Consider the following 11,776-nt stretch of genomic DNA (forward strand, 5'->3'; position numbering starts at 1 on the left):
TCTATTACAATGTGATTGTTTCTGGTTTAGTTGGGATTTGTTAGATCAGACTTGCAGTTTTCCCTTATAGCCATTGTTTTATTTCAATAATCATGTGCTGGAGTACAGAGCCAACACAACAAAAAGATGTGTATTTGTCCAAATACTTATGGACTGTACTGTACATCTGACATCTCATAATAAGAACAATAACAAGAAAATTGGTCATTTAATCAAATCAACAACAATTTTGATTAATAATAATGTGCTAAAAAGTGAGCATTTGCTACTTTCTTCTCTTTTTATAATTTGAAATTGAATATCTTTGAGTTCTCGACTGTTGGTGGGACAAAACTAGTGATTTCATAATTTACAGTGCCATCCATAATATTTGTCTTGTCTTCTCTGGGTGGCATTTAATTCATTCTCACCATAAATACACACACACACACACACACACACACAAACACTCAAGGGACAGTCAGTACAACATGGCAGAGACAAGTCCACCTGTTTAGTCACAATGTGTAGATGAACAAGGTACGGCTGCATACCTCAGCAGTGAGCGCTGATGAGACAACAACACACATGCACAACACCTGCTGGACTTGTCTGAGCAGTTTCCCTGCAGTGTCTTTTTTCACACTAATGGAAACTAGGTGCAGAGATCAAATCAATAGAAATTTCCACTGGACCAGGCCTGTGAAGTATGTTTGGTCCATTTGTTAGTGCAGAGACAGCAGAGAGCAGCCAGGGGTTTCAGACTAAGGGGAGGCAGTCTGTCGATGAAGTGTAATTCCCGTAATAATGACTGGTAGGTATTCGAGGCGCACTCTATCATCGCTTCCCATCAAGCCTCCACGTCCTTCCTGGATGTGACAATTTCCTCTGCTGTTGAGGAGCAGGGTGGTGCTGGCACCATGACACTGTGTGTTCATCAGTCACCACAGAGGCCGCAGAAAAACTGGACTTAATCAGGCCCTGTGTGCATGTGGGGAAAATGTTTTCATCTGTGAGGCGATCAATCAGACCGCCAAATGACACTCACATACCACTTACACATTCCCTTTCTTACTCAACTTTTTGCCTCTCCACTGAGGCACACAATAAACTAGTTCCAGTGGTTTAAAGTAACTAAGTACGTTTATTCAAGTACTGTAATGAAGTACTGCTTTAATTTATGCTATTTTATAGTTATACTCCACTACATTTCAATTTATTCATTTCATTTGACACCTATGCAACCAGGTTTTGACAAGGAGGAAGAATGCATGGAATAAAAAAAGATGATATCTCTGGTTCTGCTGCACCGATTTTGATCCCTTTTTTAAAATGTCCATTGTGAGTCCGACAATGTTAATGCAATGCTAAACCAGTGGGGCACCCTTTTAAAGAAATAGTTCGACATTTTGGGAAATACACTTATTCACTTTCATGCGATGAGTGAAATGAGCAGACAGTTAGCTTAGCTTAGCATAAAGACAGGAAACAGGAGGAAACAGCTAGCCTGGCTCTGTCTAAAAAGGTAACACAAACCACCTTCCAGCCCCTCTAAAGACCACTAATTAACGTTATATCTTGTTTGTTTAATCAGTCCAAAAACTGACGTGTAACAACAATAATTTGTGGTTTTACCGGGAGTTATGTGCCGGAGTATCTTAAGCAAATATTTCCAGTTTGATTGATTATTGTGGGACCCCATTATTGCAATCAGCTAGTCATATAGGACAATAATCACATGAAACATATAAAACAATTACAATGTGTTTTATAAGAGCTAGAGATAAGCTACCTTCATTTCTGCTTATTCTGCATGGAAAGTGTGAAGTTCACTTTGCTGTGTGTGTGTGTGTGTGTGTGTGTGTGTGTGTGAACTGCAGACTTTGATTCAGAGGATTTCCTCTCTTAACTCAGGATGACACGAGCTCAAAGGAGCGTCTAAAGTAGGGATATCGCTGAATTAAAATCACTTCAATTTCTCAGCAATAAAACCACTGAACCCGGGATTAATATGTCACCATGTCATGCCTTGGTGAGTCATGACATTTTACCTTTGTTGAACATTTCAAGCCCTTCCTTTATTAATACTTTACAGCTGTAAGCTGTTGCAGATCTGCATGAATCATACTAAAAATGAATTATGCACTTGCAGTGCCGGCAGATCCACAGTGGGCCTCAGTAGAAGCCCTCTGTAGACTGTGACTCTGCCTGTTTCTAGGGCACTGTTGAAAGAAAACAAAAGCTCACAAACTGTACTTGCCCTCTTCCGTCTTTTCCACATATAGACAGAAAACCACTCCATTACTGAACTTCGTAAATATTCTGATTCGAGGGGGATTTGGTAAGTCCCTCTACAGCAGAAATCTCAGACAGCCTTTTCCACAGATGTAATCATGTTTCTCCAGTTTGTTCTTCTCATGTATTACCATTACATTTGAGTCACAGAGCCTTCAAGTCCTTAAAGTCTTTTCTAACCATCTGGATAAAAAAATATTCAGTCTGCTACACAATAAAAAAAAGAAAAGAGTTTAACCTGTTTCTCAAGATGTGACCGTGTTTCCAAATCCAGGTAGCCAGAACTGACAAATATCCATTTGAGCACGGAGATGTCAGTTCTGGCTGCCATCTTTCATTTGGAGCAGTGGTGGAAAGTAACTAAGTACATTTACTCAAGTATTCTACTTAAATACAGTTTAGTGGTACCTATAGTTTACTTGAGTATTTCCATTTTATGCCACTACTCACAAAAACAGCAAAGATCCGAGAATATTCCAAACAATTAACTTTATCGTTTCTTAGCTCCCCGACCAGCTACAACAATGAAATGCTGCTTATGCATTGATGCATCTGGATGAACAATCAAATAATGTATAACGTATAAATGTGTAATAGGGGACAGTTTTCGGTTTTTAAGAATGGGTACATTTAGCTGATAATACTTCTGTACTTACTTAAGTAAGGCATCTTTGAGGAATCTGGAAATACCTTGAGAACAGCAGTTAAGTGTTGTTAAACAGCCTTCTAGGGTTTTCAAAGATTCAAAGGTATTTTTTCTTTTTAGAAAATGTCATGCTTAGCTCTGACTTGAATGTAATGGTAATTTGTGAGAGGCACAAACTGGGAACTCATTGGACAACAAATATCTGACCAGAAACCATTAAAACTGAAGCTACACCAAAGGTCCAAAGGGTACAATCTGTAGTCCAGTTTAAATCAGTCTTCCTTATTATGCAACACTTAAATATGAGAGAGATGAAACATGAGAGCCAGGATTAAAGCTAGGATTATAGATGTTGCATCATAGAATATTCACTAAGTGAAATTAAGAATAATGATAAATCTGATTTAATTTCAGCTACATGAAAAACAATACTAATGATTTAACAGCATGATTAAAGAGGCAGCCATCTCTATACATTTCTTCTAGGAGAGCATCTATTTGAAACTAAACATGTTGAAGATAAAGTGAGGAAACATGTAAAGTATGCCTCTCTGAATGGTACAGGGTCTGGGCAAAACATATCACTTCACCCTCCACAGAAAATCAGCCCTCTCCTCCTGCCAGGGAAGCTTCCAGAGAACAAAGCCTGGAGATCACTGTTACTGTAAATGGAGCATGTACTCTGAACAGGGCATAAATCATGTTATTGCTCATTTAGCCAGGCCTGGAAGCCGCTTTCTGATTGGCTAACAGGGAGACAGGGTGGGGTTAGATGCTGAGGGAGGCTCAGGGGTCGGTTACAAGATCTCCTCTGACTGCAGCTGCTCGCTCTGCAGGCTCAGCCCTGCACTCGTCCTCAATACATCTTCACATTTTATGAAGATGACTAGAGGACGGTTGGTCGGCCAGGCACACTTCTGCCTTGCAGCATATGTAAGGATGTAGATAGAGTACAAACACACACAGGCACAGAGAAATGGTCAGTCTCATTACATGCACATATGCTCCTCTGGCCTCGTAGCTCAGCGTCCTGGGGTGGACAGGCAGATGACACACTGTCCTTGTGCTCCAGTTTCTCGTTCCTTCATCCAAGCTCCATTGGTGGCTATCCACATGCACATATGCATGCATGCATCCACGCACACCACATACACATTTACACAAACATACAAATGGGAACCAAACCAGTGAACATCCATCTGTGAGAAAGCCATTTGCAGTTGTATACATGTTGGGCAAAGGGCTACCAAAGCCTTTTATACATCATAGGCAAAATGTATATATGTAAAATCCTGTTTAAAAATTACATCAGTAGATATTAAATGGGCAAAAAAAACCAACAGGGTAAGGACATGCAGTCCTAAAATTGATTCTCCCTGTACAGGAAAAAACAGGCCGGGCCCACCTCTTCAGTAAATAATTTGTTTAGTTGTTCCTAATGGGACTTTCCATTTGTGTATTCAGCTGCTCGTTTCCGCAAATTAGCACAAATTAAAGCACAGAGAGGTCTCCCTGCACGGGGTGCCGATGGCTGGTGATAAAAGTGAGATGTCTGCTCGGCTGGTGCTGGATATGAACCAGCCCACGCCAGGACACTGCCCTCTCTGTTCACCCATCAATGCCACGGTGCAGCTCACAGCTCAACCTCAAGCCAACATGTGAGGAATGAATCCTCCAAAACGAGGAAATGCGACAAAGACAGTGAACAACTAAACAATGAACTAGCACCAGAATTAGCTTACACACAAAGCTTTGCTTCTTAAAATTACATCATAATGATGCTGTGTCATGCATATTTAGTGTGTGCAGTAGACTGTAGTACAGTTTTTAATCACTGCTAAGCTTTTTACAAATTGAGTTTCTGATAAATTATGGCCACTATATTGTGTTTTGGAATAGTGACAATATTATAAGTCATATTAGCTAGAGCTGTAACAATTAATCAATTTATTGATTAGTTGAATGACAGAAAATTAATCGGTTACTGTTGATGAGTGAAACAATCCACTCTGTGTTAGCTAACACAAGCAGCCAACTAACAAGACAGAGTCCACAGCCATGCTAGCAGCTCTGTGAGGCTGTAATTAGGCACAGTGGTGCTCTGTGCTAAATGTTAACATCAGCATGCTAACATACTCACAATGACAATGCTGACACATTGATGTTAAGCAGGTATAATGTTTACCATGTTCAACATCTTAGTTTAGTGTGTTAGCATTTTAACATTTGATAATTAGCACTCAACACCAAATACAGCTGAGGCTGATGGGAATCTCATTAGTTCTGATGGTATTTAGTCACAAACCAAAGTATTGGACAATAACAATTCTGACCTGATGGTGGCGCTAGATGAAAAGTCAGGGGATCACTAAAGTGATTACATTAATCCTGAAGGAGGCATGAATGTCTGTACCAAATTTCACAGCAATCTATATAATAGTTGTTACTGCTGCTGTGATATTTCTTTCTGGACCAAAGTGATGGATTGACCAACAGACCGACATCCATAGAGCCACGCTGCTAGCATGGCTAACAGTCCCTGCTTTTTTCTTCTTCTTCTTCTTCTTCTTCTTCATCTCAGATGTGAGGATTTGCTGCTTTTCTTTGCTTTGTCATATAGGATTGTAAACTGAATATCTTTGGGTTTTAGATTGTTGTTCAAACAAAATAAGTAATTTCATTGTGTCACCTTAGGGTCTGCAAAATTACAATGAGCTTTTTTTTTTTTTTTTTTTTTTACAATTTTCTGATATTTATAGAAAAAAAAAACACTTAAAATTAAATAATAGGCACATTAAAATCGATCATAAAAATAATTGTTAGTTGCAGCCCTAATACAAGCTGGGGATGTTCCATTCTGCAATATTCATACCAAGAAAGACAGGACTTATTGTTTTAATCTGTTAAACGCAGTTGCAAATAGGCAGTTTGTGAATGCATTAATCCTCAGAGCCTTTCCGCAGAAGGCTATTACTCTGTCAGAGGTTTAAATCAGGTATGTATCAACATGCTGTGTAATGGCGAGTTTGAAAATCACCCCCATGTTGTCTGGGTCCGATCTCCACGTTAATATCCTACCCCCCAAGAGAGATAATTATGTTCCGCCGTAATATGAACATAGCATGCCTCCAGCCATTAGTCACCGCAATGCCTCCTTTGGGCTCTGGATGTTCAGTGTGAGCAGTATCATCTCTCTCTCTTTGCTTTGAGCAGGACAACAGCTCCTTCTGTCCGGACTTCAAGGAAAGCAAGAGGCCATTAAAGTGCAGAGCAGACAGAGATGGGAAGGGCCTGGCACTATGTGAGAGGAGCTATTTCTCCTCTCTGCTATGCTCTAAATCCATTTGGCCTAGTAGCTGCATACACGCTCACAGTCGAGAGGGGTTACTGTGTTACAGAGCAGGATATTGTGCTAAATCATTGTGCCTGATTTGTCAGGCAAGAAAAGAGAGAAGAAAGAGGAAACGAGTGGGACAAACCCAGAAAATGAGTGCAATCTAAATGAGAAGCAGAGCAGCGTTATGATCGTCATTCAAACTCATGTTCTTCATTTTAAAACTATCCTCTGTACAGCCTTAACTGACAGGATTTAGGTTTACATGCTGCATCCGAGCAGACCGGCAGTGTTTGCAGTGCTAATGAGTCCGTTGGGTTGTACAAGTAGTGGGTTGAGAGAGAACTGCTGAGACAACAGAAAAAAAGCAGCTTTCCTTTCTTAGACCAGAGGAAAAGCTGGACAGCTAGGGTTATTAAATATTTAACACCTCAGTATGTGGTCAATCATAAACCTTTTCTCTGTCAGGGATTGAATTTTGAGCAACAAAACATGGATCCACAGTGTGTCTGGGAGCTTATCAAAACAGAAATTCTTGGTTGTTACAAATGAAGGCCATACAGGAGATTGTGATCAGCTTACAGAGAGACTGCAACATGAAGCCACTGATCCAAAGAATCACTTCACCTTTAAGTACATTATAGAAACTTACAAATATCCAATACGCAACTTAAAACTATTGTGCGCACGTCAAATATATATGACAGAAATGATTGAGATGAGACAAAAAAACGGGAGTTGGAACAACTAGCAACTATTTTGATAACTGATTTATCATTTCAGTAACTTTTCATGCAAAAATAACAAATATTTGCTGGTTCAAGCTTATCAGATGTGAGGATTTTACTATTTTATTTGTCATATATGGTAGTAACCTGAATATATTTGGGCTTTGGATAGTTGGTTGGATAAAATAAACAATTTCAATGCATCATCTTGAGTTCTGGGAAAGTATAACAGGCATTTTTCACTACTTTCTGACATTTCATTGACAAAACGATTTGTCTATTAACCGAGAAAACAATTGCCAGATCAATCAATAATGAAAATAATTGTTAGTTGCAGCCCTATACTAAAAATACCATAAAGTAGTGTAGGGCTGCAACAACTATTTTTATTATTGATTAATCTACATTTAAAATCGATTAATCATTTGGTCTATAATATGTCAGAAAATGGTCAGAAATATCCATCCAGACGTCTTCAAAATAGTCTAAAACGCAAAGATATTTGGTTTACAATCATTGAAGACAAAGGAAACCAGGAAACAGTCACATTTATAAGCTGGAACCAGATCATTTTAACATTATTTCTCAAAAACCGACTGAAAATGATTAATATATTATACAAATAGCTTCCAATTAATTTTCTGTCATCACGATTAATCGACTAACCGGCGCAGCTCTGAAGTTGGCTTATGTTTGATAATGTTACTCACTTGACATACTGCCAGACACTATAGAAATATTGGGAATCGGGAAATTGGGGAAGAGGCACAAGTGACTAATGAACCCTGATTTTGACTTTGGCTCATTAGGAGTCGGAGAGAGAGGAAATGACTTACTCGAAAGCGAAGAAGAGAGCGCAGGTCCCGACGATGAGGAACAGGGTCAGGTAGAAAACTCCTTTCTGCCGGGCCATCATCACCCGTCCGTCGCAGCAGAAAGTGTTCTTACCCGGGAGCTTCTCCCATTTCCGCACCTTTCGTGTTATCATGACCGCCGACATGGTGTGCTCTTGTCAGATCAGTCCTTTGGGTTAATGTCAGCTGTTATACTGTAAAACGAGTCAGACAATAAGCTGATGGGTTTGGAGAGCTACTGTTCAGTCAGTGTGACACACACGTGTCCATTGGGGAAAAAACAAACCACTTACTCAGTAATATTAAAGATTTCTGCACAAGGCGACGACTGAGAAGCATTTTCTTTTCGTTTAAAGTGTCGCAGTCACATCATCGATGTTCATCTAATCCATAATATTTCCAGTTTCCTGTCTTTGCTGCAGCATGTCATTCCCACAGTGAGGCTCCCACGCTGCTCAATCTCAATCCTCCCACCGCCCTGTCAATATTGGAAATGAGTAGAAATTCATCCAAATGCTTGCGGCAGATGTTTCCCACCAGACGCTAGAAAATCCAGCCGTGGCTGTTTCATCGGGAGAGCGGACCTTGACAGACTGACATTCATATGATCTCGATAAATCATAAATGATCGTACAGGCGAGCTGCTCCGCGTTCACACACATTGGACTATGCCCATGCTGCTGGACGTGGTCGAGGTCTATGCATTCATGTAAAGAAAGAAAAGGGGAAAAAGCGATCAAAAATAAGAAATAATCGCCTGTAAGGACGCAAACATGTAAAGCTGTGATGTGCTTTTTTTCCCCGCAGGATGCCAGCTCTCGGTTTTAGTCAATGGCAGCAGGAAACACGCCTAGATTGAAATGTCTAATCTTAAAGGGGCAGGGCAGGTGAAAAAGGGAACAAAGGACACAGATGAAGGTCCCGTTTAGATCACGTTTATATGCTAAATCGCTCGCCTGTAGTTTTGCCCAAAGGAGGAGGCTGTTAACAAGTGCATTAATGAAGATAACTGGTTACAGACATGAGTTGCTCCGTGTGCAGTTTAAAGGCTCCAGAGAGCAGAGGTAGACACTGCAGAGGTCTTCAGAGTTAGTCACTTTATACAGGAACACTAAGGACATGAGACATGTTCACCTTTAGTGTTTTTACTCAAGCTTTAGTTTCCTGCACAACATATTTCTTGTGTTTCATGCTATTTTTAGTTTATTGATTTATTGTACTTCATATCCAATATCCTGCTATGCACGTAGTGCAATACATCTTCTTAACTTAGAACTTACAAGTACATCCATTTTGCAGACCTTACTGCAATTTGCACACTTGTATGCCCATGTTTAAAGGACATACTTTTACACGTTTGTATTAGTACTTGCGTTTGACATTTGTTTTTGTTTTTGCATTATTATTTGTAGCGTGTGGTTTGTTCGTGTACTGCTGCTGTGAGATGTGAATTGCTCCCCGGGGATAAATAAAGTATCTATCTATCCATCTAGAGTGTAGTTTTGCCCTTGACAATGGATATTAGTCATTAGCATATTCCTCATATATAATGTTAGAATAATAATGGTTCTGAGTCTAAACCATAGAACACACATATGAACATTTGAAATTACATTTTCACATCTGAAATGTTTCAAACAAGTGTTTGGCAGACGGGAATGTGAGAAAATAAAAAATAAAAGGTGAAAATAAAACACAAATTCAAATTCTCACATCTGAAGTAAAACCATATAAAGTGTCATTTTTTTATTTTACTGTTTGAATTAGAATGTATTTTGTATTTTACTGAGAACAGATGTTGGTCGCTGTACTGTGTTCATGTTCAATAAGAAGCAAAATATTTGTAGTAAAATTAAAGAAGAAATTAATTCATTAATAAAAATGACGTCAAATGTTTGGCAAAAGATGTGCAACTCTCATATATTTACTAGCTCAAATCTTTACAAAAGTGCTTTCATATAATTAATGATCATAAAGTTATGATGTGTTGCATTTAAAAACAAGCCCAGGTCATGAAAGTCTTGGGATTCAACTTAACATATTTGGCCTAAAATTGACACAAAGCCCTTTACCAGAAATGTGATTCTAGTTTGAATTATGAAGATGTAAAAACTAGTCAGGGAAGTTTCTTCCAGTTAATAAACATTTTTATGTTGAAATAATAGTTTAACAGAAGGTTATTATTATTATTGATCTTGTACTGACAGTGTCTATTCTTAAACAGCAAGTCCCTTGTGTTGTGTCTCATTCAGAAGACACCAGTCCATCTTTTAGAAAGTCACGCTGCAATCACCAAAGATTTTGTATTTATCTCAGCCTTAGCCGTTCTGATTTCTGTAACAGTTGTAACTGTAAACTCTGCACGAGCTTATAATTTAATGTCTGTGTGGTTATGTGTTCATAGCTGGTAATAATAATGACATTTACACTGACCATACACACTGTATAATAGCCCCTGCTAAGTCTCTTTGGGTAAAGACATAAAAAGTGATGGTTCAGTATTGGCTCTGCTCACTCGTACAGCCATTATGGCCTTCTTGTTGCTCCACAGAGGCAAGGAGATGGCACTTTATCAGTTGAACAGGAGAGGGCTGGACTATAAACGACCCGGAGAGTGAACCAAACATCCTTCACTCTCAGGCTGTACAGGAGTTATAGACCAGAGGTGGAAAAACGACTGCATGCCCCTATCAGTCAGGATCCCTGCTGTTTTATATCTACTCCAGAGGAGGACATTATTAATACATGACCTGTCAGATGTTGCTTTGACCAACCTGCCAACTCAGGTTCAAATATACTCATGACTGCAGACAGCTAAAAGTCAGAATTCAAATTCTGGTGCCACTTTTCATCACATATGGAGAGATCGGGGAGGATGAGGTAATTTGATCTTACTGCCAGCAGAAAGCTTAGAGGTAGTCTGACTGATTTAATGTGCAGCAGATAGATAGAAAACTTTATCCTCAAAAAGAAAAATGGTTTGACAGATGAAAGACATACTAGTACCACCTCTACAATACAAACACTAACGCGTATTCCAAAAGGACATTAGTGTAGCTCAGGAGTCAATCAATTAAATAATGTGAAGACCAATAAAACAGTAAATGCTGAGACAAAACTTTTAAAATGTCAAAAATACATTTGTATCAATAAGAAACCACCTAAAAATGTAAAATATGACTTGAAATCTCACAAAATTATAGAAGTTATAGTATAGATATATAAAGTATTTTATCTAAAGTGTAAGGCTGCACTGTGTGAATTATGACCATACTGAACTGTGTGTATAACTTTGAAAATTGTGGAGGCATAGAGTAGACATTAGCGTTTTCTGGGCAAAACATCTATCTATTATCAAGGTGCATTAAGGTGATTGTGGGATCCAGCATTTTTAGAGTCATAGACTTACAGAGAGTAAAAGTCAGGATATGTTGGCCTCTGTTGCATCAGTTTTGACTATTCTTTTTTAAATCTGTCTCTCTGAAGTCCCCCAACGTTATGGAAGTGCAATACCAAATCACTAGAGTAACCCAACCTTAAAATGAAATATCTGGCACAACAAAGGGAACAGCATACTGATTTGGGACAAACAGTTTTGATATAATAGTAGAAAATCCAGAAATACATACAAAATAAATAAATTAAATAAAAAAAATCTTCACTCTTATGAGAGATATTCCTTTGGCTGCTGTAATTATATTATTTTATTATATTTATTACCCATTCGAGACTAATTCAAAACGTTTTCTTGTACCTGCATTTGTGCCCTTTACCACAGAATATGTCTCACTGTACATAATACGATCATGAGGCATTTTAACGCAGTGATACTACACATATGATATTTTTTCTGCTTTATTTAGTAGTGCAACTCCTACATCTAGATGGCCAAGAATGACCTTTTATTTAGTGTACATTAACATTACTTTACTTTTTCTAA

General features: G+C 38.6%; 1 protein-coding gene across 2 annotated transcripts in view; it reads right to left on the reverse strand.

Moving 5' to 3' along the window:
- The window catches only part of zdhhc9 (zinc finger DHHC-type palmitoyltransferase 9), a 28,839-nt gene extending 20,147 nt beyond the window's left edge, over nucleotides 1–8,692 (reverse strand). The window contains exons 1-2 of one of the 2 annotated variants that reach the window (XM_044205064.1): nucleotides 8,130–8,692; nucleotides 7,819–8,030 (exon numbers count right to left, since the gene is read on the reverse strand). In XM_044205064.1, coding sequence (XP_044060999.1) covers nucleotides 7,819–7,982 — 164 coding nt within the window. In that variant the 5' untranslated portion in view covers nucleotides 7,983–8,030; nucleotides 8,130–8,692. Of the gene's footprint in view, nucleotides 1–7,818 lie in introns of both variants that reach the window. The other variant, XM_044205063.1, reaches the window with a different exon arrangement.
- Between the last annotated feature and the right edge of the window lie 3,084 nt (nucleotides 8,693–11,776).

This window comes from Siniperca chuatsi, linkage group LG8, assembly GCF_020085105.1.
Source record: "Siniperca chuatsi isolate FFG_IHB_CAS linkage group LG8, ASM2008510v1, whole genome shotgun sequence".
In the NCBI taxonomy this organism is placed as follows: domain Eukaryota; kingdom Metazoa; phylum Chordata; class Actinopteri; order Centrarchiformes; family Sinipercidae; genus Siniperca; species Siniperca chuatsi.